The sequence below is a fragment of the Lissotriton vulgaris genome, chromosome 11 (genome assembly GCF_964263255.1).
Source record: "Lissotriton vulgaris chromosome 11, aLisVul1.2, whole genome shotgun sequence".
NCBI classification, from domain to species: Eukaryota; Metazoa; Chordata; class Amphibia; order Caudata; family Salamandridae; genus Lissotriton; species Lissotriton vulgaris.
This window is the reverse complement of record NC_141699.1, coordinates 856,034,470-856,059,123: the sequence shown is the minus strand read 5'-3', so window position 1 is coordinate 856,059,123 and position 24,654 is coordinate 856,034,470. Positions and strand designations below refer to the sequence as shown.

Sequence of the window (24,654 nt, the reverse complement as noted above, 5' to 3'; positions counted from 1 at the left end):
GTTGCCTGCGAGGGGAGTGCCCTAGGCCCACGTTGGAGGGCAAGGTGGCCCTTATCCCTGAGTTAGACCCTAAGATGGCCACTTTTTTGGCGAAGTTCGTTAAAGATCCTCGCAAGGGGATTGATCGTTCCTGGTGCTCCTGTCAGGACAAGCTCCTGGATGCCATAGGTCCCATAACAAAGATCCTGGGCATGGCGGAGGAAGCGAAAGTGTCAGGTGCGGCCATTTCCCCTGAGGTCCTGTCCCACTGGGCACAGAGAGTGGTAGTTTTTCTGGGGAACGCCAATTGCGCCCTTTCCACCAAGCGCCGGAGGTCTCTCCTCATTAAACTGGACCCGAAACTGGGAGACCTGGCCTCCTCGGAGGCGGGGCGGTGGCCCAGGGGGGCCTCTTTGGGGACCCCTTCATAAAGGAGTTAGGGAAGTTGGTCTCTACCTTTACGTCCCTGGATAGGGCACAGACAAGTATTAAAAAGGTTTTCCAGCAACGTTTCTCCAGGGGGGCCGGTCGCGGTGGGGGCCGCACGACCGGCCGCGGTGGTCAGCAATCTACCAACAGAAATCAAGGCTCCGGACGAGGGCAATTTAATGCCTCAGCGAACTACAACACCTTCTATCCCACCAGAGGACAGCGCTTCCGAGGGCGCGGTGGGTTCAAGAATGCCGGTGGAAACAATTCAAACAGAGTGTTATATCGCCGAACAGTGTCCGCATTGGGGGGAGGTTAGCCCTGTTTCCAGAGGCCTGGGCCGCAATCACGTCGGACACTTGGGTCTTACAGACTGTCCACGGATTTCTCATAGAGTTTTACGATCGGCCATATGAAGACAGACCTCCACACCCTATCGTTTTCTCTCAGGCAGATGAGCGACTGGTCGACGAAGAGGTCGCAGACCTGTTACGCAAAGGGGCCATCTGTCGTTCGACACGGCACCCTGCCGGGTTTTTGAGCAACTTGTTTCTGGTGGACAAAGCAGATGGAGGAAAACGTCCGATAATCAACCTCAAGGAATTCAACGGTTGGTTGGTTTACCTGCATTTCAAGATGGAGGGTATCCATCTTTTGCGGGATGTGCTTCTCCCGAACGACTCGATGGTCCGTCTGAACCTCAAGGATGCATATTTGGTGGTCCCCATACACCCCTGCATCGTTGTTTTCTTCAATTCCAGTGGATGGGTCAGGTTTTCGAGTTTACCGCCCTTCCATTCGGTCTTTCATCGGCACCTTGGTGCTTTACAAAGCTACTCCATCTGGCTGTGAAACTTTTGCGGAGCCAGGGAGTTCGGATGATTGTCTATTTAGACGACATCATGTTGATGGCGCAGTGCCCCGAGAGGTTGAGCCTTCAACTTCGACAGACAGTATCCTTGCTTCAGGGGTTGGGATTCGTGGTAAACGACGTGAAGTCAGTTCTCTCCCCTTCTCAGACACTAGTGTTCCTCGGTTTTACCGTGGACTCTGTGCAGTGCACCCTGAGCCTTCCTTCCAGGAAAATGGGGAAGATTTGCCATATTCTGCGTCAGACAATCTTGATATCCCACACATCGCTCCGGCAGATTGCCTGTATGGATGAGAAAAGCAGTCCTACCACCCTGGCAATCTTCCCGGGTCCCCTCCACTACCGGGCCCTTCAGCGCCTCAAGGCGCATCATCTCCGTCGGGGGTTAACGTACGATCAATTGGTTCCCCTATCAGTCGAGGTGAAGGACGAAATGGCCTGGTGGCTAACCCATATGAAAGCTTGGAACAGCCGGGCGATCTTTGGGCCGGTTCCGGACTTGGTGATAGAGTCAGACGCCAGCAGAGCTGGTTGGGGCGCCCGTTGTGGAGATTTCTCCACAGGCGGCGCTTGGTCGTCCGAAGAGCAGGAACTGCATATCAACTGCTTAGAGCTGTTGGCGGGGTCCTTCGCGGTACGCTGTTGGACCAAAGATTCGGTTCGCTCCTGCGTCCTGCTTTGGATGGACAACATCTCTGCAGTCCGTTACGTCAACCATCTGGGCGGCCCTCGTTTCAAGGCCCTGGCGGACCTGGCGAAGGATTTTTGGGATTACTGCCTAACACACCATATCTCAGTTACAGCGGAGTACTTGCCGGGTCAACAGAACCAGATAGCGGATTGGCACTCCCGGCACTTGCGGGATTCCAGTCAGTGGAAACTGGACTTGCAGGTTTTCAAGTGGCTGGCCATGCAGTGGGGCCCGTTTTCAGTGGACCTCTTCGCATCCCGTCTGGATCGCCAGCTCCCGCGCTTCTTCAGCTGGAGGCCGGACCCTCTCGCGGAGGCCACGGATGCCTTTCTCCAGGATTGGAGTCGGGAGAAATCATACGCCTTCCCTCAGTTTTTAATGATTCTAAGGGCGGCTGCCCATCTTCGCCGCCAGCAAGCGGATGTGGTTATGGTGACTCCCTGGTTGAGATCTCAAGTTTGGTTTCCGGTTCTTCTGGAACTTTCTTGGGATTCTCCAATCCTACTCCCCCGGTTTCCGCTGCTTCTTCTCAACACAGGCGGGAATCCCCATCATCTGATCATGCAGAGCTCTCTTCGCCTCATGGCATGGAGGCTTTCAGGCGACGCTGGTCGCTCCCAGGCCTTTCGAGACCTGCTGAGAGTTTCCTCTCAAAGGCCTGGGCAGGTAGCACGGCAAAGTGTTATCGCTCCACCTGGAATAAATGGTCTCGATGGTGTCTTCGAAGGGACCTGGATCCCCTGGTCGCAGGCGTCGTGCCAGTTTTGAATTTTTTTGGCAGAATCGGCTTCGACCAGACTGGCCTACCGCACTGTCAACGCTATGCAGTCTGCGATTTCGGCAGGCCATAATCCGGTGGCAGGTGCACCGATAGGGGAGCACCCCTTTGTTTGTAGGCTCTTGAAAGGGATTTGCCTCTCCTTGCCGTCAGAACCGCGTTACTCAGTTCTCTGGGACGTCAACCTTGTCTTGAAACTTTTTTTGTCTTGGCAGGCGAACAAGTACCTCTCTTTGAAAGAGCTATCGACGAAATTGGCAATGCTCTTGTGTCTGGTCTCATGCAGGCGGGTGTCCGATGTACGCGCCTTGGATATCTCGGCGAGGGTTTTTTCCCCTGATGGGGTAGTCTTCACGTTGGGACGTCGCACTAAGTGTGCGTCAAGGACGATTTCTTATCCGTGTTTCGTGGACGTCCCCAAACTCTGTGTGGTACAATGCTTGAAGGCGTATGAGGATTTAACCCTAGAGCTTCGTCCTCCGGGCGAACAACAGCTGTTGATTGCACTGCGGAAGCCACACAAGGCTGTCTCATCACCCACCATCGCCAGATGGGTTCGGTGGATCATGCAGGAAGCAGGTATCGACACGAAGCAGTTTGGAGCCCACTCAGCAAGAGGGGCCATGGCTTCTAAGGCTTTCTCTTTGGGTGCCCGTCTGGAGGACCTGATGCGGGCGGCAGACTGGTCCTCGGACTCCACATTTAAGCCGTTTTATTTCAAACCAGTGGTGGATATTTCTCATTAGGTGGTAAGTAAGCTTTAAACTAGCATAATCTGAAGCCTCTGGTCCTGACATAGAATCGAAATTTGCCTAGCTTAGTAACGGTAAGTTTCAATTCTATTAAGGACACGGAGGCGAGGATTATCCCTCCCTGCCACCGGTGGAGGCGATCCCTCCCGTAATGCAGTAAGTACGCAGGTTTTCCAGTGATTTATTATGAGACTTGTTGTTCTGATACTGGTGTTCATAATTGCCTGATCTAGAATGTTTGACTTTTCAAACAACTGATGCTGTGGTATGTTTTTTGCTAGGAAACGATGGTGCAAAGCAGGACCAGTGATACTGAGGCGTGACTCGCGTGAAGAAAGAGGAAGTGGTCATAGGAGGGGCGTCCTATCTAGATGCCATGGACACTAATGAAGGACTGTGTTGTGGACTGTTCTGCTGCATTCCATGGGATTTGTAGTTTTCTGAATGTTTTACAGTAATGTGGTAACCTCTATAACCTTTGTTTTTGAGGTATAGGGCTTACGTTGTTGCTTTTTGGCTGCTGTATGTTTTGTTAATAAACAGCGAAGTAGGGAAAAAGCATAATCCTCGCCTCCGTGTCCTTAATAGAATTGAAACTTACCGTTACTAAGCTAGGCAAATTTCGATTCTTGCCTAAAGCCCCTACATCCCCCTGAACAGTAAAATTAATTTATATGACCGTTTCAATGATAATTGCAAGTCACAGTACATTTGAAAAGGATTCCAAATTTCACAAAGATGAAAACAAAAGCACACACACAGATTTCCTGACTGAAAACAGTGGGACACAAAAGAAACCAGAATATGGTGAATAATCCAAGAGGGCGCTGGGATTTACCACAGAAGGTGACCAGGAGGATGCCATGTTGCATTGCTTCTTCAGGTATTTAATGCTTGCTGCTTCAAACCCTGGACGCAGCAGGAACTTTTTTCAAGGGTATATTTTGGAATTTTTCTCATTTCATTCTTGTAGCTTCCACTTCATTGCTTTCAAGTAGATAGGAGGGAGGTCGTAGGGAGGTGCTTAAGAAATGTATTTGTTAAGCAATAAACTGTTGCACAGAAGGATACAAGGAAGTTTGTGGGCTCCTCTGTAAACACCACTCCTGTTCAAACGAAGCACTACAGATTAAGGAACTCCAAGCGGAAAGGCAAGACTGCTTCAGATTCTAGAAACCTCAAATGCATCTCTGCTACATCAGGTCGAGTCAAACTTATTTGATCCATCTTGTCTAAATCTGCTATTATTAAAGGGCTACAAATAGACCCTCAGTGGCTCGGCGCAGAAGCGGCTGACCCATGGCTCTCATCGAGTAAGGTAGCTCTAAGCATATACCACCGCACTGATGCTCTGACTCTTCCTATGTCTCAGGACAATGCAGATAAGGACTGCAGGGCCCTATGTTCACTCAACCTAAGTGTGTGGATCAACTTGTTAACACTGTTAGTGCTGCTCGGGAATCCTCAAAGCCTGCCCCTGCTATTATTTCAAGTTTGTATTCTACAATGTCTCAAGACAACTCAGCCATGAAGGCCATTAATTTAGGCATGGTATCCCATGGCCAGACCCAGGCCCAGTCCCCTTGGTAATTTTAGGCAACCGACTAGCAACATCATTGCCAGCTGCAGTGGCAGCCCGTTCTTTAGATCCTACACTTTAATCATTATTGAGAACTATTCTGTCAGAGTTCAGGCTATTAAAACCTCTCAAGGGCAGGCTTTGGCATATCACGAGAGTCAGTTAGCTAAGTGGTTTGATCAGAAACTGTCCAGTACTACTGACAGGAAAGAAGAACTGGAACACAGGGTTTCTGATTTGGAGGATCGAAATGGGACCACTTAAGTGAGCTGGGTAAATAAAAAAAGAGCACTAGAAGATAAACAAGAAGAGTTAGAAAATGACTCCATGCATTGAAACCTCAGGTTTACTGGCATTCCAGAGAAACCTGAAAAGGATTGATGTATGATCCCTTCTATGGAACACTGTATACTAAAGTACATCTTGCTCAATCAACTGCGGACTTCACTGATAAGAGGGCTCATCGAATACCTGCCCAAAAATGTTAAATGCCCCTGCTAAGAATCCACGGACAGTGTTGGTTAACTTCTCAGATTAAGGAAGAAAATCCAGCAGAAATCATTTGGTTCCCCAGAAAAATGTTTGTTTAAGGTATTTAAAGACATGACTATTACAGCAGCTAAAAGAAGAAAGGATTTTCAGAGCATGCTTAATTCCTTTGAAGCAGCTGGGGTCCAGACTACTTTGCTTCAGCAGACTAAACTGAGAATACTTCATAAGGGCTATCCATATCTTTAACTCAGCTGAAACTGCTCAGATCTTTCTAAATAGTCTATAGAACTAACAGACTGGTTAGGGAAATAAGTCAGGAGGTGTTTTGAACATATTTTCTTATGAGGGGGCTATGTCATGTATATTGTTAACTGATTGATAAAATGTGTTTCTTTTTTTCTTATCTTATTTCTGATAGAATTTTTAATTTGATTATCTTTTCTTATCTATCTGTACAACTTAAACAGTTGCTTCCGGTACAGGTTTTTTGTTTTTTGATGTTTTGCTGTTTCTTGTCCACCCAACGTGGTGACTGGGTGGATGCAATTCCATGGCACCTTTAGTTGAAGGGTAATCTTCCCTGAGGTGGGGGCAGGCACCAAATTGGAGGAAGCTTTGAGGCAGGGATGTGCAAAGTAGAAGGAAAGAGGGGGTGGACATGGTGAGAGGTTGAGTGTTGGTGGCAAGTGGGTGGTTTAAATGAGAAAATGGTAGTATCTTGTTGGCTTTGTCTAATGTTTCATTTTAACAGGGTTATCATCTAGGACAGAAACAGTTATGTGGATAATCAGGGTTGTGTCCTGTAATAATAATGAGGCAAATAAGTACAAATTCGACGCTGCCATGAGCTGCTGATTAGCCATATTTTCCCTAAATGTCATATTTCCTCAAGAGACTCATCTGAAAACCAACAAGTCTAGGCTTTTACTACCCAATTGGATATTACAGCTACAGTTTGCTTTCCTAAATGTTGCTTCTAGGGGGATGGCTATCTTTGTTGACAGCTCATCAGATGAGAGATTACTAACTCTGTTAAGGACCCTTTAGGAAGATGCCTTCGGGTCTGGGCCCTGGTGGGTACTGGCGAAACCAATTTTGTGAACTACTATGGCCCAATCACAGACCAGGCCTTGAAACATTTGTATTCCTTTGCAGTGCAATTCAAAGGCTCTAATATTATGAGTGGGGATGTTAACTTCCTCCAAGACCCAAAACTGGGTCCCTTAGGGAAGACCATAAGGCAAACTAAGCCCAAAATGGCAAGTTTTATTGCCACTTTTAAGGCTGATTTTGGTCTTATAGATCAGTGGCAATTCCAATCCCCGCTACTAAGACAATTTACTTGTTACAGGGCTAGACATAGTGAGATTTTCTTTTGGGATCCCAGTTTTTAGGAGGATTGAATTCTTGAATTATCACGAATAGGTTTTCTAACCACACAGTGATCTCTCTTGATTTTGAGAGGGAACGGCGTTACTGCCATCGAAAAAGGTGGAGTTTTAATAGTGGTATTATCAGAGCTTGATTGGGTGGCACCAACACAGGGGTTTTGATTGACTTTTTTCAAAATTAATTTGGACTCTGCCCGTCTTCATATTGTTTGGGATGTTGCCTCTAACGCAGCATTGAGAGGACAGGCAATAGCATGTTCAGCTATGACAGTTAGAAAAAGAAAGAACTTGGTTTCCGCATTTTATAATTTCAAAGCGTGCACCTTCTGCTCTAAACTCAGCTAGGATCTTAGATCTCTGAGCCCACCTCAGGCGCTGAACCTAGCAAAGCAAAAGCTTAAAGTCTTACGTGGGAGAAGAATTGCTCAGGCAACAGAATATCAATCAGAACTTTTAGGAGGAGAGTGAACATGCTGGTAGACTGCTAGCAAGGTCTGTTAAAACTAATGCTAACTTCTGGACAATTATTGAGGAGCCAATAACTAAACAGCTTGTAGCTGAGCCTCATCTTATACAGAGTGTTTTATGTCATTATAGTGCAGGGTGTTTTTATTTTCACTGCACCGTTACAGTCAATCAATGATCCAAAAATTAATGGAAAATATTATACACAGTATATACAAGTTCAAAGCGCCCACAAGGAAAAGGGAAAGAGTGCAAGGGAAGGGGTACACATTTCATGATAGTTATGCATCACTAATCAAAATTTCTCATGTGCATGAATCTACAGATCACCATCACAAAAAATCATAGATCCCCATATGTGGGGTCAAACAGTGTACAAACATCAAAGAACGTTTCAAATAGAAGCTCCTAATCAGCTGTATACATCAGGCTATCCTTAGGAGTTCAGGGTTGTAGAAGAAAGTCTACGTTTCGACCCAGAAAATGTAGGACAGTAGATCCTTACTATGCGGGTCTTCGTCAGGACGTGAAGGGAGGGAGGAAGGTAGGGTGGGGCTGTTTCCTGTTGAGAGATCAAAAGGCGGCCTGAAAAAACGTGGTCCTTGTCATAGCTGTAACATAATTGTAGCGATTGTTGTCCATATCTCTGCATTAAGGCATAGTTGGATCATGGGAATCAATCGTTTTAATCATATGTTATCTCCTCCGTTATTGCGACATGGTTCTAGTTTGCCGGAGTAGGACGCTGACTCGCACGCTCCTCAACCCATCCTACTCTTTCAGGATAAGCCAAAGTGATTACCTGACTTCTAGGATCAAATAACGCTACCCCGCAATAATGGTGGAGATAACATATGATTAAAACGATTGATTCCCATGATCCAACTATGCCTTAATGCAGAGATATGGACAACAATCGCTACAATTATGTTACAGCTATGACAAGGACCACGTTTTTTCAGGCCGCCTTTTGATCTCTCAACAGGAAACAGCCCCACCCTACCTTCCTCCCTCCCTTCACGTCCTGACGAAGACCCGCATAGTAAGGATCTACTGTCCTACATTTTCTGGGTCGAAACGTAGACTTTCTTCTACAACCCTGAACTCCTAAGGATAGCCTGATGTATACAGCTGATTAGGAGCTTCTATTTGAAACGTTCTTTGATGTTTGTACACTGTTTGACTCCACATATGGGGATCTATGATTTTTTGTGATGGTGATCTGTAGATTCATGCACATGAGAAATTTTTATTAGTGATGCATAACTATCATGAAATGTGTACCCCTTCCCTTGCACTCTTTCCCTTTTCCTTGTGGGCGCATTGAACTTGTATATACTGTGTATAATATTTTCCATTAATTTTTGGATCATTGATTGACTGTAACGGTGCGGTGAAAATAAAAACACCCTGCACTCTGATTTTTCTTTTGGATTAATTTAATTTAAACACTGTGACCTTTTAAAACTTTTCGTGTTTGGTCAGGGACCACTTCTATATATACCGACTAATTACCCAGGTCCCACTGACTACATGGGTCCAACCCTATTATCTATAATATTATGTCATTATAGAGCATTTTATAACCAAGATGATACTAGGAATCCCAATTGGATTTAAAAAAAAAATGTTTTGTTGTTTTTTACAAAAAATCACAATCCCGAAGATGTCTTCAATTCAAAGTATAGATCTCCCGGCCCGGTTTCAGCAGAGGAAATTAAGCTATGTTTACAGGGTTGGAGAATGGGAAAGTGGTGGGTAAAAGCTTTAATTCAATCCTAGAGGGGGGTCCTGTGTCGTCTTCTTTTTCAGAGGCAACTGTCAATAGCATCCAGAAACAAGCATTTACAATGCAATGGTTTTGCCTTTGTTAAAGTTAGAGCTATTGGCATTGCTCTTGACATTTTTTTTTTTTTTAACATAAATAAATGGCATTGTCATTTACAATAGCAGGGCAGGGCACGGGGAAGGGGGGCGAGGAGAGACAAAGGAGAGTTGCGGGCTCAGGGAAGGGGGGGCGAGGAGAGACGAAGGAGAGCTGCGGGCTCTTGTTGTAATGTTGCATGGATGAGTTGGTGCATGCATGGGTGCATGCATGGATGGGTGTATGGATGGGTGTATGGATAGATGCATGGATGGGTGTATGGATGGGTGTATGGATAGATGCATGGATGGGTGGATGGGTAGATGCATATATACAGCCAATCCCTCAACAATTTATGCAATTCACCAACCCATCCAACCAACAACCCATCCATGCATCCACCCATACATCCATGCATCATGCATACATCCATCCATCATGCATCCATCCACCCACTGCGTCCCACTCCGACCCCTCTAAATATAACTCATTTTTTCTCTATATAGAGATGACTGTATTCACTAGTATATGCAGTAGACCTTTCTACTCTAACATTCCTATGTGACTCTTGCAGTACATCTATTCATATCCCTTCCATATGTATATAGAAATATAACGAGAATCAACAGTCTCTTCTTTGTGTGACTACATCTAGTACATTTCAATTGTTTTCCTGTTTGTATCTTTTACTTAACGCATGTAAATCAAAGTCCTTAGGTTTGGCAACTGGTTCTTATGTAAAGCGCTGTGACACCTTCGGGTAAAGTTTGCGCTACATAAAATCACATTAAATAAAACTTTACCCCACAAATCCAACCATCCATTTGTGCCTAGGCTTACATTTTACGGCCTCTAAGCACACAGAGAAGGGACAGTTTAGTAAGTCGAGGCGTTGTAGGGTGCATGGCAGGGGACAGTTTTAGGCGCCAAGGGAGGGTAGAGAGCAGAGTCAGAGTACTTCACGGAGGTAGGGGGCAGTTTTTTATTGTTCAGGGCAGGGGGCTGCGGTACTTTTTGGAGCATGGCCTTATTTTAAAGGGCTCAGTTCAGGTGGAGGAACGGCACAAAACACCAGGCAGACAGAGGGCAGAAGGATACAAAAACGAGGGGAAACAATTCACAGCATCACTCAGCACCACCACAGCATGACTCAGGGGCACCACAACCTCACTATGCGTTACCACAGCATCACTCGGCGCCACCACAGCATCAATCTGTGCAACCATTCAACAACTGGATCAAATATGTTCTCTAAATGTTTCAAGCTTTATTACAAATGTCAATATGTTAATATTTCACTTCTGTTCTTGGATTTTCGTCACAATAAAATACATTGAACATCTTTCTGAAGGCCCTAACGGATTATATTGTGTGGCGGGTTGGCAGGCCCAGCCCTGCGCCGTGTCACCTTTGTCATCATGACCGTGAGACTATGGCAAACAGAAGAGGAGTTCTGTCACCGCATCCGAGAAAAAACAAAGCAAACCTCAACTCCAAAACAAGGTCTCCCTCCCTCCCCCCCCTCTGGGGCCCGAAACGCATCTGAACCACTGCATCCCACGGGCGGCGGCCAATCAACGGCAATGTCCACTCTCGAGCGCCATGACCGGGGCTAAAATGCAGCGCTGAATGAGCGACCGATTGAGCTATCAAACCACATAGATTACAATACATACGGTGTATGTATACACACACAAACACACACTTAAGAGACATAAGTAACGCAATAATACCGCAATACAAGACACCAACAGTGAGTGAACGTTGAGTTTTTTAATGACATTATCAAACAAAGGTCACCATCTGGGCACCACGACCAATCCCTGAACATATGATAATGTAACACTAGCAACAGACAGAGCTGCTATTGATCTGACGGGCACACATCCCAGATTCAGCGTGCATGAAGCAGTCACAATATTTTTAGTCTAGACGTCTGACACAATTGGCACCCTGAGCAGCATTTCCTTTTGATGCCCTGCCACTATCAATCTTAAATTTGTGCCCCCCTCACTCATCTCCAGCCTGCATAGGCAGACACAATTCTTAACAGGGGTACATGAAGAGAAAACACACAGCTGCTAAAATGAGTGAAAAGAAATCAAATTTTGCAAATCCTCCAGTTGGGCTTCCGACAAGACAGAGGCACTGAATCTTTTTTAGCAAGTACATTATCATCTAACCACCCGCCATTAATGCCAGGCCACCATCTCAAGGATTCTCAGCAACCTATGCAGTAGGCCACGCCATTCTGCTAAAGAGGCTTTAGGTCTGGGGAGGGGAGCTACGTATGGCCTATGAGTAGATTCAACACTTCCTCCTCAACTGCAGCCAGAAATCTTGAATTAGATCAACAGAAATATGTTCTCAGAGTTTCACAGGGAGTACAACAGGTGCCTTCCCTCTCACCTCTGCCCTTTAATGGCTACACCCACCCCAGGCTCAAATATCAGAACAACATCAGATGCTCTTGCAAATGTCTGATGACACTCAAGCACATCTACTTGAAGAACAGAGAGGCGGGTTCTGCTGAATACCTTGATTACACCCACCACTGGATGAGGGAGAGATTGCTCCGCTTGTAAAAATGTGTAGACTGTAGCGCAAGTTCTCGGAATTGGTGTCGCCAAATCATTCCTGTTAGACTTGCTTGCATCCTTGGGGCCTGGGTCCAGCTGACCTACAGGGCAAACTGGCAGTGCCAGAAGAACTGGTCCGACAAGTCAGTGTGTGAGCTGGCTGTTTGTGGGCCTTTTTTATGGCCTGGCGAGCCTGGCTTTACTGTTAATTTGACAACTTTTCCCACAAACATTGCCCGCAGCGAGTACACATGCATGCAGTCTCCCATCCATTGCGAAACATCCACACAGCTGCCCTTCACAAGTTAAAAACTGCCGCGATCATCAAATGGGGTGGCGTATTTTCTGCCCCAGTCAGACACAACCATGCACAGGGTAAAAGACACAGGAATCACTTGTGTTCCTATTTTTGACACAGGTGAAGGCTCCTGTGGCAGAGCTCGGAGCAGTGCGCTGCATTCGGCACCAGCCTCATTACAACATGTTCACACTCACTCAGTGCACCTCTTGGTTAGAATGCGGGGAGCGGCACACACACACTGAGTATGTTTGGAATTAGTGCATTATTTACATGTAACATGGTTTCTAATATTCAGATAGTTATTTATCTCCAAGTCTGGACACTGGTATGAGGGGCCTTTGGAAATGCATGCTTTCGTCTAGAAAACCCAAGATCTGCTGACAAAGACATCTAACTTATAAAAGATCTCAGAGTGCCCTTTTTGGCAAAACAGGCTAGAGTGAAACCACAATGCCACTCACCCGAGTGCCAGGATGAATGAAAAGCGAAACTGATGGCAACGCAAAACTAGAACAATGACCGCAGGACATGGGTGCAGTTTGTTTACCACCCCCTCCATCCTTCACGTCCGTCTCTCTTCCCATACCACATGTGACGTGTTGGAAGGACGCATGCCAGGGAAGCTTTCACAGCTACGGTCTGTGCAGCGTGTGAGTAAAGTATGCACTGGTACTGCGAAGGAATCTCACGGTGAAAAGTTTGGGGATTTTTGAGTGGAACGGTGCGTGTATGTGTATGCTGTGCTCACCAATGACGCATGTATGGTATGTCAATAACATGCCATGGGGGAAGCTTGCTTTGATCCTGTTTAAGCAGAACGGTGTCTATTAGTTACTAAAACTGGAAGGTGGAGCTTTTCATTGCTCAAAAGCGTACATTTTCTGATATATATATATATCTTTCCATGCTAATGGTCGCTCGGTTTTACTCACAGAAAAGTATCCCGCATTTGGTAGTTGAACGTCACTGAATAAAACTTGGCAGCTTTAGGATGTAAAGTGTTGGGGATTCCAGTGCCGCGCCTGCCTCGGGTGCTCTAAAGCCTAGCTCTGGATTCTGATGCAAGGTCCCGGATGTGGCATCAAGCGGCCACAAACTGCTGTTCTGTGAAGAAGTAAAACACGGAAAGAGGCTGGCTGGACACAATAAGCATTGGCGCCTGGGCAAGGGGGTAATGAAGACTCGCTTTCCCACAGCAAAAACAAGCGCAGGAGGGGGCTTCCCTGTCCACGCTGAGAATAAACCACAGGACAGCGCACTCGGACCCTTTCCCCAGACACAACAACACCGCCGCCCGGTGAGGGCTCCAGGCGCAGAGCGGCATGGGAATGGCAAGTGGACTATACCAATCCTTGTGGGGTGAAGCGGGGGAGCGGGGTTCAATGTACACATGGCCTTTAAAAGCACGAAGGGTTGCCACTGAATCACAAATAAGCATTTTTGTGTTCCAGATTACATTAGCAGCGCCTTAAAACGTAGCTGCATCGTTATGAGTGGGACCACCCACCTCTCACGATAAGTCGCGAAAGTGCCCCAGCCCCTACTAAAGTCAGCAAAAACGCAAGTGCGACAAAGAGGGGTTAATGGTTAATGCATCTCAGCCACAGCGAGGAGCCGAGCAGAGGGGGCATAGCGTCTCCCCGGCCGGGCTTGCTGTTTAGAACTTGGCAGCTAAATGTTTTCTGTAGAGGTTCTGGTGGGTGTTGACATGACATCTTGTTTCCAGTCCTAGGCTTACATAAAAACCAGTGCATTCTGGGAATTGTGGTCTTGTGTGCTCCAAAGCAACTGACGCCCCTCAGCGACATGGCGCTGCTACATGCACCTTTACCCATCACAGGGTCCCCCTCTGCCTGGGCCAGTGCAGCCCGCCCACCGTGGTGTTGACAATCCCCCACTGCCTGCTGGGGTGTCGGCGGGACCCAGGCTTCCCGCAGTGAACAGACCCTTCCCTTCTCTCGGCGATAAGGCTGCCTCGGTGCGCATGTGTTATGGAAACTCCGGTGCGCGAGGCCCCTGCTGTCAAGGAGACACCCCTGAGCCCCAAGGTAAGCAGCCCCTGGGTCCTGCTTCTGCAGAGGCTGCTCGACCATTAGTAGGCACGGACCCCTTGGGACCCGTCATAGGCAACGGGCCCTTCCACACACCTCCCGTTCATCAGCGTACCGCAGCGCAACCACACCCTCGTCACAGAATTCATTTCACATCACCACTGACGAATCCGGAGTCCCAACCAAAGTCATCACCCTCAGTTCTACAGTCACCTCACCCCTACTGCACACGTGCTGCACTGTGTGCACAACGTGCTTCAGCACCTTAACTCCCCTCACTCAACACGGGCAGCTACAAGTCACCACTATCACAGACTGTCTAGACACCCGCCGAAGTGACTTCCAGAATTACTTGATGCCTCTGGGACGGTGTCCGTACAGCTCACATTTTGCCTCCCGCGTCCCCCGTAATCCCTCACTTTACACAAACCTCGGCAGCGGAGGCAGCGGATTTCGGTTTAACTTAATTGCTTTACAACATTACCACACACCCCTCTTTTCCCACGTCATTGATTTTAATTTTCAGGGCTCACTTTATAACAGTGCACGATGAAAGATTTAACCTTTTAATGACCGCGTTTTTATGTAGCACTCCAAACCGGCCCTGTGCTTTTTCTTAAGAATTGTACTCACAGGAGTGCACCGAGCGGGTACAAGAGAAAGGTTAGTGAGGAAAGGCACGAAGAGCGGGAGGTGGGTCGGGAACGGCCACACACGAGGTAAACAGAGGAGGGGGGGCGGAAAGGCACGAAGAGCGGGAGGGGGGTCGGGAACGGCCACACACTAACAGCGGGAGGGTGAGGGGCGGGAACAGACACACACACACGGACAAAGCACTCACCTGGACATCTGGCAGATCTCTTGCTTCCTGCTCTCCACTCCTCCTCCCGATGACGTGGTGGAGGCTCGGCCGGCTGGGCCAATCCCAGCGCGGCCCTGGCTGGAGGCGGACGGCTGCTTCCTTCGGCTGGCCGGCCGGCCTGAGGAGAGGGAGGGAGACGGGCTGCCACGGAGCGGGAGGGAGGGGCTATCGAGCATCTTTTGTGTAATGTCCCGAGCAGGAAGGCAGAGGCAGGTGCCGGCAATGCCGGACCAGAATCGGGGGCGTTCCCGGCGTCGCGTGACGTCGGCAAAAGCCAAAGAATCTCGGGAACGCCCCCGTGTCTGGTCCGGCATTGACGGACAGGCCCCTCGTCCAATGGCAAGGCTCCGTTTACGGAGCCAGCCAATCAATGACGAGGGCCGACCCAAAGCCACACACACAACTCAAGAGGTTTTTTTGGCACATGCGCAAAGCGCATGGCCAGTCAAAACCTAAAAAGACATCAGCAGTCCACCCTGGCTTTTAAATTCAGACTGCAAGCCTTTCATGAAAATTATATCAGTTAAGACTATGTTTGTAGCAGCATCCCTGATTCACCCAGATCAAAGTGGGGTTCTTAGTATTTGATACAGGCTATAGATTATTTTCCTCAGAACAAACTGTATACTGCTATTTTGATGTTAAACGCAGAAAAGCCTTTGCCTTTGTTAGTCGGGAGGCTCTTTTCTGCATTTTAGGGGTTTTGTCATCCCCTCCTCTGTTCTTGACAATGCTGAAGGATCTCTACACAAATGCCTCTGCATCGATAATAGTAAACTCTACAGAAGCGGGCAAAATTGGGATCACCAGGGAAACTAGGCAGGGTTGTCCGCTGGCCCCAATTTTGTTCGCTATCTTTATTGAACCTCTTGCTACAGTTATGTGTGGGTATGACAGTATCTCTGCTCCTCTCCCCAGTATTTCTAAATTAAAGCTATATGCAGACGATTTGGTGGTGATGGAGCCCAGATCACCTAGATTTAGGCATTGCTCTGCTTTATGTTTCAGACAGACTGCATTTCAAAAATGGCACGCAGAGTTTTGGTGCAAAGTGAAAACATGACTGAGGCCTGGTCAAATGCGTTCAGTCTAAAGTGCTTTCATGTAAAACCATGCTCAATTAATTAATCATGGTTGTTTAATTGTGATTATTCTAGATTTAACCTCACTATAGAATGTACATTTCATTTAGAAATGAGTTTTCAACTTTCAAAGTAGCATATATTTGTGCTGAATTAACACGCATTTTACGGTGTAGGAAGGCTGACTTTGCTTTGGCAGGGTCAATTTACCGTGGCCTTTATCCTTGAAGATTAGGAATGGATTTTGTGCTCTTTCCCTCCCAGCTTACATGAAAGAACTTTTCTTATAATTTACGCCCTCCTTTTCCCTCTCTTCATGAAAGACCTTTGCATACTTTTATCTCCATTCAGTTGTTTAAACAAAGCTTTATTCACTCCATCATGGAGAAAGAAAACTGCAGAGCACACATGTATTTCTTATATGTATTCTCTGTTTCTGCATAATTAATACTTTTTGCTGCAGAAAATGTATTAGTTTTCAGGAAGTGAAGTCATCTAAGCACAAAACTCAAGCAGGACAAGAACTCGCCTGATTGACGACGTGTCCAGTCAGCCCATGGGGTGTCTATGTGTTCTGAAGCTCCTATTGGACAAGCTACGAAGACCAAGTCACATGAAATTTTGATAGAAATATTGGATGCTAGCTAAGAGGTGTAGGCAGGCTGCTCATATTTTTTTTAGCAGGACGCGAGGCAGGATACACAGTTTTTTTTAAGGCTCTGCAAGTCTAGAAAGGAAGGAGTGGCAGCATCTGCGGGGGGACTCAGGCAGGCACAGAGAGGGCAGAGATACACAGCCCGGAACCAGAGAGAGACCAGCTGATAGAACTGGACTGGTTTAGATTCTAAAACTTTAAGTTTCATGCTTTGACTAACTGGCTTTGCAAAGACTTATTTTGTCCTATGCATTGTATTTCTCTTTATGGGAGATTTTGGCCAATTATTAATAATTGATTAGCCTTGCAAAAACTCACTCTAGAATTATATTTTCTTAAACTCTTTAATAGATTCTGACTGACATTTTAAGCATCATTGTCTTCCTTTATGGAGTGTCTTGTATGCAATCTATAATATGTTCTGTATTAATTCTATTTTTTCCTATTTTTCAATTCTGTAACCTGATTGATATTTGACTAATGAATAAAGAGTCAGAGAACCTTAACTTTTGACTAGAAAATAAAACCCTTTAAAAACTACTCACGACCTTAAAGTTAAGAGTTGTTTATTAAAAAATAAAAAGTTGCGCTATTGGTTGACTGCAGCAGAATGTTGACGCTGCAGCCAACGGAAGAATATGACTGATTATTGCTATGTGCTGCAACAATAAAAACAAATTAAAAAAAAAAAAAAAACTACTCACAACTCTCATTATTGCCTTAAAAAGTGTCATTGCATTTGATTTTCATGTTTATGCAAAGACTCCTGATGATAACACAGTGGCAATGGTCCATCCCCTTTAAGTGGTAGACAGGAGGTAATGATGTTTTGCATTGAGAAATTACAGAGAAATTACCGCTGAATACGTGATTTAGCTGAATGTGGAGAGGTGTAACATTCAGAAGTTACTCGATGAAATCAAGAGTTTACATCAACTTGGGGTATAAAATATACCAAGGAAAAACAAATTGTTTTATCTAATGCCTCCACCGCAGATATTTAATAAGACCTAGGATATAAGTATAACCCCACACAACCAATTAGAAATTTGGGCAGCCATGTTACATTCAAGTTGGGCAGCCAGGTTACATTCAATTATGAGGATTTGTATAAACTTAATTATCTGTCTATATTGATCAAAGTGCTCTTCCTCCTCGTCAAATGTTCTTTGCTACCAATTTCAATTATTGGTAGAGTGGCCTTAATTAAAATATCAATTTTGCCTCTTTATTTTTTTATTTCCAAATATTCCAATCCAAATCTGCCTAATCTTTTTTTTTTTTTTTTTTTTTAACAGAGGTTCACTCGCTACTATGCAGGTTTGTCTGGGACCATCACCGGCCTAGGCTGAGCTTCCCAAATCTGCAATTGGATAAAGAATATGGTGTCCTTGCTTTGCCCAATCTGCAACCACATTACTTGGCAGCCTTTTTAGACACCCTTTCTCATCTAAATGAAATGCTTTCTGTCACAGTTTTTGACAATTGCTTAGTCCACGCCATGCTGGGGGGTGCAGGTGTTTTTTAGCCAGTATTTATGAAAAAATTAATTCTTCCAAAACAACAGGTATAAGGTCATTCAGGAGCCTCTACGGCATAAGAATGAATATTTTCAAGAACTAAATATTCCAGACTGTCATGGATTTCATTTATTGAAAGACCGTACTGCCTGTGGCTTATAGATTTCTGATGAGGAACTGAACCGCTGGGAGGATTTAGGCTTTTGAGCGGTCTAATTTTAAATACAACAATTTAGGGAAGTGTTGAGACCAACTAGGAACTGCAAATGATACATTAGGAAAAAAGCTATGGTTTCGTTTTCTGAAAATCTAAAATTTATTAAAGCTGTAAACGCTGCATTACGTTCAAGGAAATCCTTTCCCATTCTAAAAGTGATGATCAAACATAAAATGAGAGGTGTTAGCAGCTGGTACAGACCGGTTCAAGATGGCTGTCATATTAATCTGCTTGCCAAACATATCTAGAAAATTAAACTGGGTTCATATTGATGTCTAAGGCATTGGAAGAACTGAGGCACTTTAGGTATGATATTTAGAGGCGCTAATTTTAGAAGCATGGAGTTTTTCCTCTTGCTTGTTTTCATATTATAACCCTTAAAGTTTGAATAGCTTCTTTCCTTAGGTTGTAATCGCTGTTTTAGATGCAAACCTAGAGGGAAAAGGAGACTGGCTTCATGTCACTGCATTGTGCCCCCTTTTACATGTATTTTGGAATTAATTAGTGTTCTGTCCGAGCTCATTGCTAAATAAGCTCTTTAAATTGGAACCTTGCACCATTTTGTTTGAGATTATTAGTAGTGAGAGTCTTAAATTCGATTGTGGGTTGCAATATTTTTCTTATCTGAGAGTAAGGTTTATATCTATTGCAATGTCTGTTCTTCGCTCTGTGATCTTGCAACTGTGGAATTCAATTGCATCACCTCTACTGGTTAATTGGCAGAGTAAAATGAACAGTTTAATTTTTTGAGTAGGTATATGCAAAAAGAAGTAATCAATTGAGGTAGTATAGTAGTATCAGGTGTAATTTAGACTCCGTATGAGCGTGTTTGTAGCAAGTGTGCTTTAGGCAATTTGTCTTTGCTAATCTATTTAGCGTGTTTGCAGCAAGTGTGCTTTAGGCATTTTGTCTAGTGTTAGAAAGGCGATCTTAGGGGGGAGGCAGAGGCTATCTGGCCGACCACCCCGAGACCCACCTCTCCTTATGGAACTGGCCGAGCGCCGTCGAGAGGCCGCCTGGCGAGGTTCCTCTCCTAGAATCGTACAGGCGAGCAATCACACCACTACAGAAGGACACCACACAAGGATAGATTCTTAACGTCTTTATCAGCAATCAAGGCAGGTTATCTCAGCAACATATGTACAAATAGATCGAGGGATCTTTAAGGTCTTAGTACTGTGGGAAGGGGGTAGCGGGACAGTCTTGGTACCAGCCTGGTACAGGGATACCCTACGCTCAGCTCTCAATCCTCGAGCTGGGGGGGTTCCTAGGGGTCGGGCCGCGGCAGCGCCAGCAGGGCTCCGAAGATGGTTTCAGCGAGGTCGGGCCGCGGCAGCGCCAGCAGGGCTCTGAAGGTGGTTTCAGCGAGGTCGGGCCGCGGCAGCGCCAGCAGGGCTCCGAAGATGGTTTCAGCGAGGTCGGGCCGCGGCAGCGCCAGCAGGGCTCCGAAGATGGTTTCAGCGAGGTCGGGCCGCGGCAGCGCCAGCAGGGCTCCGAAGAGCGTTTCAGCAAGGTCGGGCCGTGGCAGCGCCAGCAGGGCTCCAAAGATAGTTACAGGGTTCGAAGTAGGCGAGTTCTTCTCAGGGTCTCTCGACTCCAGGATACAACTGCTGACCCATTTCAGAGCTGCCCCAGATATAGGTCTGAAGTCCTTTGATGTCCGGACCCTCGCACCTGGGGCTCAGAGGGGCCGGGATGAGAGTGTCTAGACACCCAGCAGGGGGGTGGAGCCAGCGCCCAGGGAGGCCGGAGGCGATCGAAACCAGGCATCCGGGGACGGCTGGAGGGCCATCGAAACTCTCCTCCTCCTTGATCCGTCAAGTGGCCGTTTTACCACCTGGACGGATCTTGGTGCCTCGATGTTGGGACACAGCTGGGGCCGCGGCCGAGGTCGGGCCGAGGCCACAGGGCCTGGACGTGGAAGGCCCAAGATGGAGTCGGGGCCTGAGAGGGTGGCCCGGGATAGGGGTCGGACCAGCAGCGGGGGGCGAGTAGGGGTCGCCATGAGTGGTGGCTCTCGTGAAGGTTGGAGGGGGAAGCTTCAGGCCGGAGGACAGGGGTCAAGGTCGTCCAGGGCCCGCCATGCGGGAGGAGGGGGACCACGCCACGAGGCCGGGTCCAACATCTAGGCTAAACTTTTTTAACTTCATTGCATCGATTAATTAATGCATTTTATAATGTATGATGCTGTTGTATTTGTACTCCTATTCATACGTCTTTTTCTGCTACCAATAAATTATAATGCAATAAAGGTCGATTTGCAGATCTAATCATTACAACACAAACGTACAACCAACGCTGTTAGTAAAATAATGGATACTCTAGAAAACACCAAACCCTGAATAGTGCTTAAATATTTGAAAATGGCCTGGTCCTAGCTCAAGCACTGAGGCACTTCACCTACTGAGGCTTATCAGTTTCATTATTACCTTCAAATTATGTATGATGTCAACTCTCTTGTTCTGGCTGTCCTTAAAGTGAATCTGCACCCTCACAGGAAACTCTCCCCAGCCCCGTCTAGTAAGATGAAAAGGAGGTTCACTAAAAAAGAAAATGTACAAAAACACTTAAATAACAGGTTCAATATTTTTAAACATTTTCAAATACCTAAAGCTATGCATTTCCTTACAGACTGAAAAGAGAAGTCATCGATTTTTAGTTATTTGAAACCCTCGAGAATACAACAACTGCGGTGTGGCCAAGATGCCTAAAACGTACCTTTCTGCTCCTCTGCCCGCCTGATGCTGGTGCAGCCGCTGAGCGGGCCAGGGGTGACCCACAGACTTTGGCGGAAACGCCCATGGATTCTTGGATGTCTATATGACCCAAGTTGATATGTAGCTGCCAAGGTTTCTGATTGCAATGTGTGACATTTTCATAATTTTGTGTCATTAGGAGTAACATTTCAATGACTAGACATGACACTTTCTCGCAAGCAAAATCAAGCAATGAAGAGACCACGCAAACAAATATCAGAAATTCCACTCATCTGAGAAAAAAGAAACTCTAAAAAGATCTTGAAATTGCTGTAAACCACCAGAAATGGAAGGACACTGACAACTGACACTGAGTCTGTCCAGACTCTTTCGCAGGTAGGACCTGACCAACCAGCCCAAAAGCGGATCTCAGCTGCTAATAAATTATAATTAATTTACTCAGTCAGTGTGTTACAGGCTGTAATATTTTAGACCTTTAGTGCTACTAAAGGAGTAAAATCAATAATTTATCGACTCCACTAACTGTCCGTCAGCAGAGCGGAGTGCTGCCTAGGCTATTGTGGCACCAGTGCACCTTGAGAGCAGCGAGCTACAGGCTCAGGCAGAGCAATTACGCTGTAAGTAAATATAACGTACTGGTGGGTCTGTAGTTGGTCCTCAAATTCAACAAATTGCAGGATGTGACTGCCTTATACGGTATGTACCTATCACATGAGACAATAGTACCTACCACTTAATAATCACTGAGATCTGAATCATCATACAGGGAGCTGAGTGGAGTGGCTGTGGCCAGCACAGACTGGGGAGAGCAGTAAGCAGAGTGGAGCTGTAACGGGTGCCTAAGTCAGGCAGTGAGTCATGTTCTAAATTAAATATATAAGGCACTGCTTGGAGTCCAGACCCAACCGTGCAGACACTGCTGGGTGACAGACTGCAAACAGTAGTGAGCTGGGGTCTAGAAGGAGGTGAGGAGATTATCACCCGGTGTGTGCCAGGCTGGGACGCACAAGTGCCAGGTCAGACTTGGGTGGATGCAATATCCTCTGAATATCCTCTGAAAGGCGGGTGCCAGGTCACTCGTAACTTTAGTACAGGAGGGAGGTGAGCAGGAGAGAGTAACATCTTCTAACAAGAAACTATTAAAAATCCTAAATACTCCACTTTATGGTCTTGCAACCTTATGTGGAAAATAATTAGCAAATGAATGGGCTTCCATAGCGGACTTGCAGCTTGTTAAAGCAACCTTTGGAGATAAAGTTTGGGTTGCTAAGAAGCCAAATAAGCCAAAGCTAACACAATTTGAATTAGTAACGGTAAGATTCGCAATGAACTAGAGACAAGTTAAAAAAGCACCCCAGAATTGAACAGAGGATACAGAATAATAAAAATAGGGGCAATATTGGTCTCCTTTTCACAGCTGGGTGTTTTTAAAAGAGTCAATTTTTCATAAAACTTTTTGTTGCGGTTGTGTGTGTGGTTGTGTGTGTTTGTGGGTGGTTGTGTGTGTGTGTGCTTGGGTATGGTTTTGGGTGTGGGTGTGGTTATGGGTGTGTGGGTGGTTGTGTGTGGTTCTGTGTGTGTGGTTGTGATTGTGTGTGTGGTTGTGTGTGTGGTTGAGTGTGTGGTTGTGGCTGTGTGTGGTTGTGTGTGGTTGTGGGTGTGGGTGTGGGTGTGGATGTGGGTGTGGATGGTTGTGATTGTGTGGTTGTGTGTGGTTGTGATTGTGTGGTGTGTGTGTGTGTCGTTGGGCGTGGATGTGTGTGTGGTGTGTGTGGTGTATGTGTGGTGGTTGTGCATGTGGTTTTGTGTGTGTGGTTTTGTGTGTGTGGTTTTGTGGCTTGTGTGTGGTTGTCGTGTGTGGTTGTGTGTGGGTGGTTGTGTGTGTGGTTGTGTGTGGTTGTGTGTGGGTGTGGTTGTGGTTATGTGCGGGTGTGGGTGTGTGTGGGTGTGGTTGTGTGTGTGTGGTTGTGTGTGTGTGTGTGTGTGGTTGTGTGTGGGGGTGGTTGTGTGTGGGTGTGGTTGTGTGGGTGTGGTTGTGTGTGGGTGTGGTTGTGTGGGGTTGTGTGTGTGAGGTTGTGTGTGGGTGTATGTGTGTGTATGTGTTTGTATGGGGTTGTGTGTGTGTGATTGTGTGTGTGTGGTTGTGTGTGTGGTTGTGTATGTATGGGTGTGTGTGTGTGGGTGTGTGTGTGGGTGTGTGTGTGTGGTGGGTGTGTCGGGCGTGGATGTGTGCGTGTGGGTGGCTGTGTGGGTGGCTGTGTGGGTGGTGTGTGTGTGGTGTGTGTGGTGTGTGTGGTGGTTGTGTGTGTGGTTGTATGTGTGGTTGCGTGTGTGTGGTTGTGGGTGTGTGTGTTTGGGTGTGTGTGTGTGGTTGTGTTAGGGTGTGTGGTTGTGTGTGTGTGTGGTTGTGTGTGTGTGTGTGTGGTTGTGTGTGTGTGTGGTGTGTGCGTGTGGTTGTGTGTGGTTTTGTGTGTGTGGTTTTGTGTGTGTGGTTGTGTGTGTGGTTGGTTTTGTGTGTGTGGTTGTGTGTGTGGTTGGTTGTGTGTGTGGTTGTGTGTGTGGTTGTGTGTGTGGTTGTGTGTGTGGTTGTGTGGGTGGTGTGTGTGTCGTTGGGCGTGGATGTGTATGTGTGGTTGTGTGTGTGTGGTGTGTGTGTGGTGTGTGTGTGGTTGTGGGTGTGTGGGTGTGTGTGGTTGTGTGTGGTTTTGTGTGTGGTTTTGTGGGTTGTTGTGGGTGTGGTTGTGTGGTTTTGTGTGGGTGTGTGGTTGTGTGTATATGTGTGGGTGTGGTTGTGTGTGTGGTGGTTGTGTGTGTGGTGGTTGTGCGGGTGGTGTGTGTGGGTGGCTGTGTGTGGTGTGTGTGGGTGGCTGTGTGTGGTGTGTGTGGTGTGTGTGGTGTGTGAGGTGTGTGAGGTGTGTGAGGTGGTTGTGTGTGGTGGTTGTGTGTGGGTGGCTGTCTGGGTGGCTGTCTGGGTGGCTGTCTGGGTGGCTGTCTGGGTGGCTGTGTGTGGTGTGTGTGGTGTGTTTTGGTCAATCCCGGATCAGGTAACAGACCCTTTGAATAAACAAGGTCTCAAACAATTGGGTATACATTTTATAAAGGATATGGAAGCCTTGGGGTTACGAATACTCAATGTAAGATTTCCAACAGACTCACCGCCAGCATGGTCCTATTACACCCACAGTACTAAATCCCGCATAGACTATACTATGGTATCACTAAATATCTATGGCAACTGTACATCATACCATTTAAAGCAAGTCTTGGAGAGTGATCATAGTCAGCAAATCATTACCACAACATTCAAAAATAAAAATCACCAAATCTATCTAACAACTGAAGGTCAAGTTGGAACCGTTAATTATAAAAAGTTAATTTG

The 24,654-nt window shown here is 46.5% G+C and overlaps 1 protein-coding gene across 3 annotated transcripts in view; it reads right to left on the bottom strand.

Moving 5' to 3' along the window:
- Nucleotides 1-24,654, bottom strand: part of YEATS2 (YEATS domain containing 2) — a 1,498,478-nt gene that overhangs the window by 1,182,035 nt on the left and 291,789 nt on the right. For all 3 annotated transcript variants that reach the window (XM_086943990.1, XM_086943991.1, XM_086943992.1), the window contains exon 8: nt 20,988-21,099. In XM_086943990.1, the coding sequence (XP_086800116.1) occupies nt 20,988-21,099 (112 nt within the window). The remainder of the gene's footprint in view (nt 1-20,987; nt 21,100-24,654) is intronic.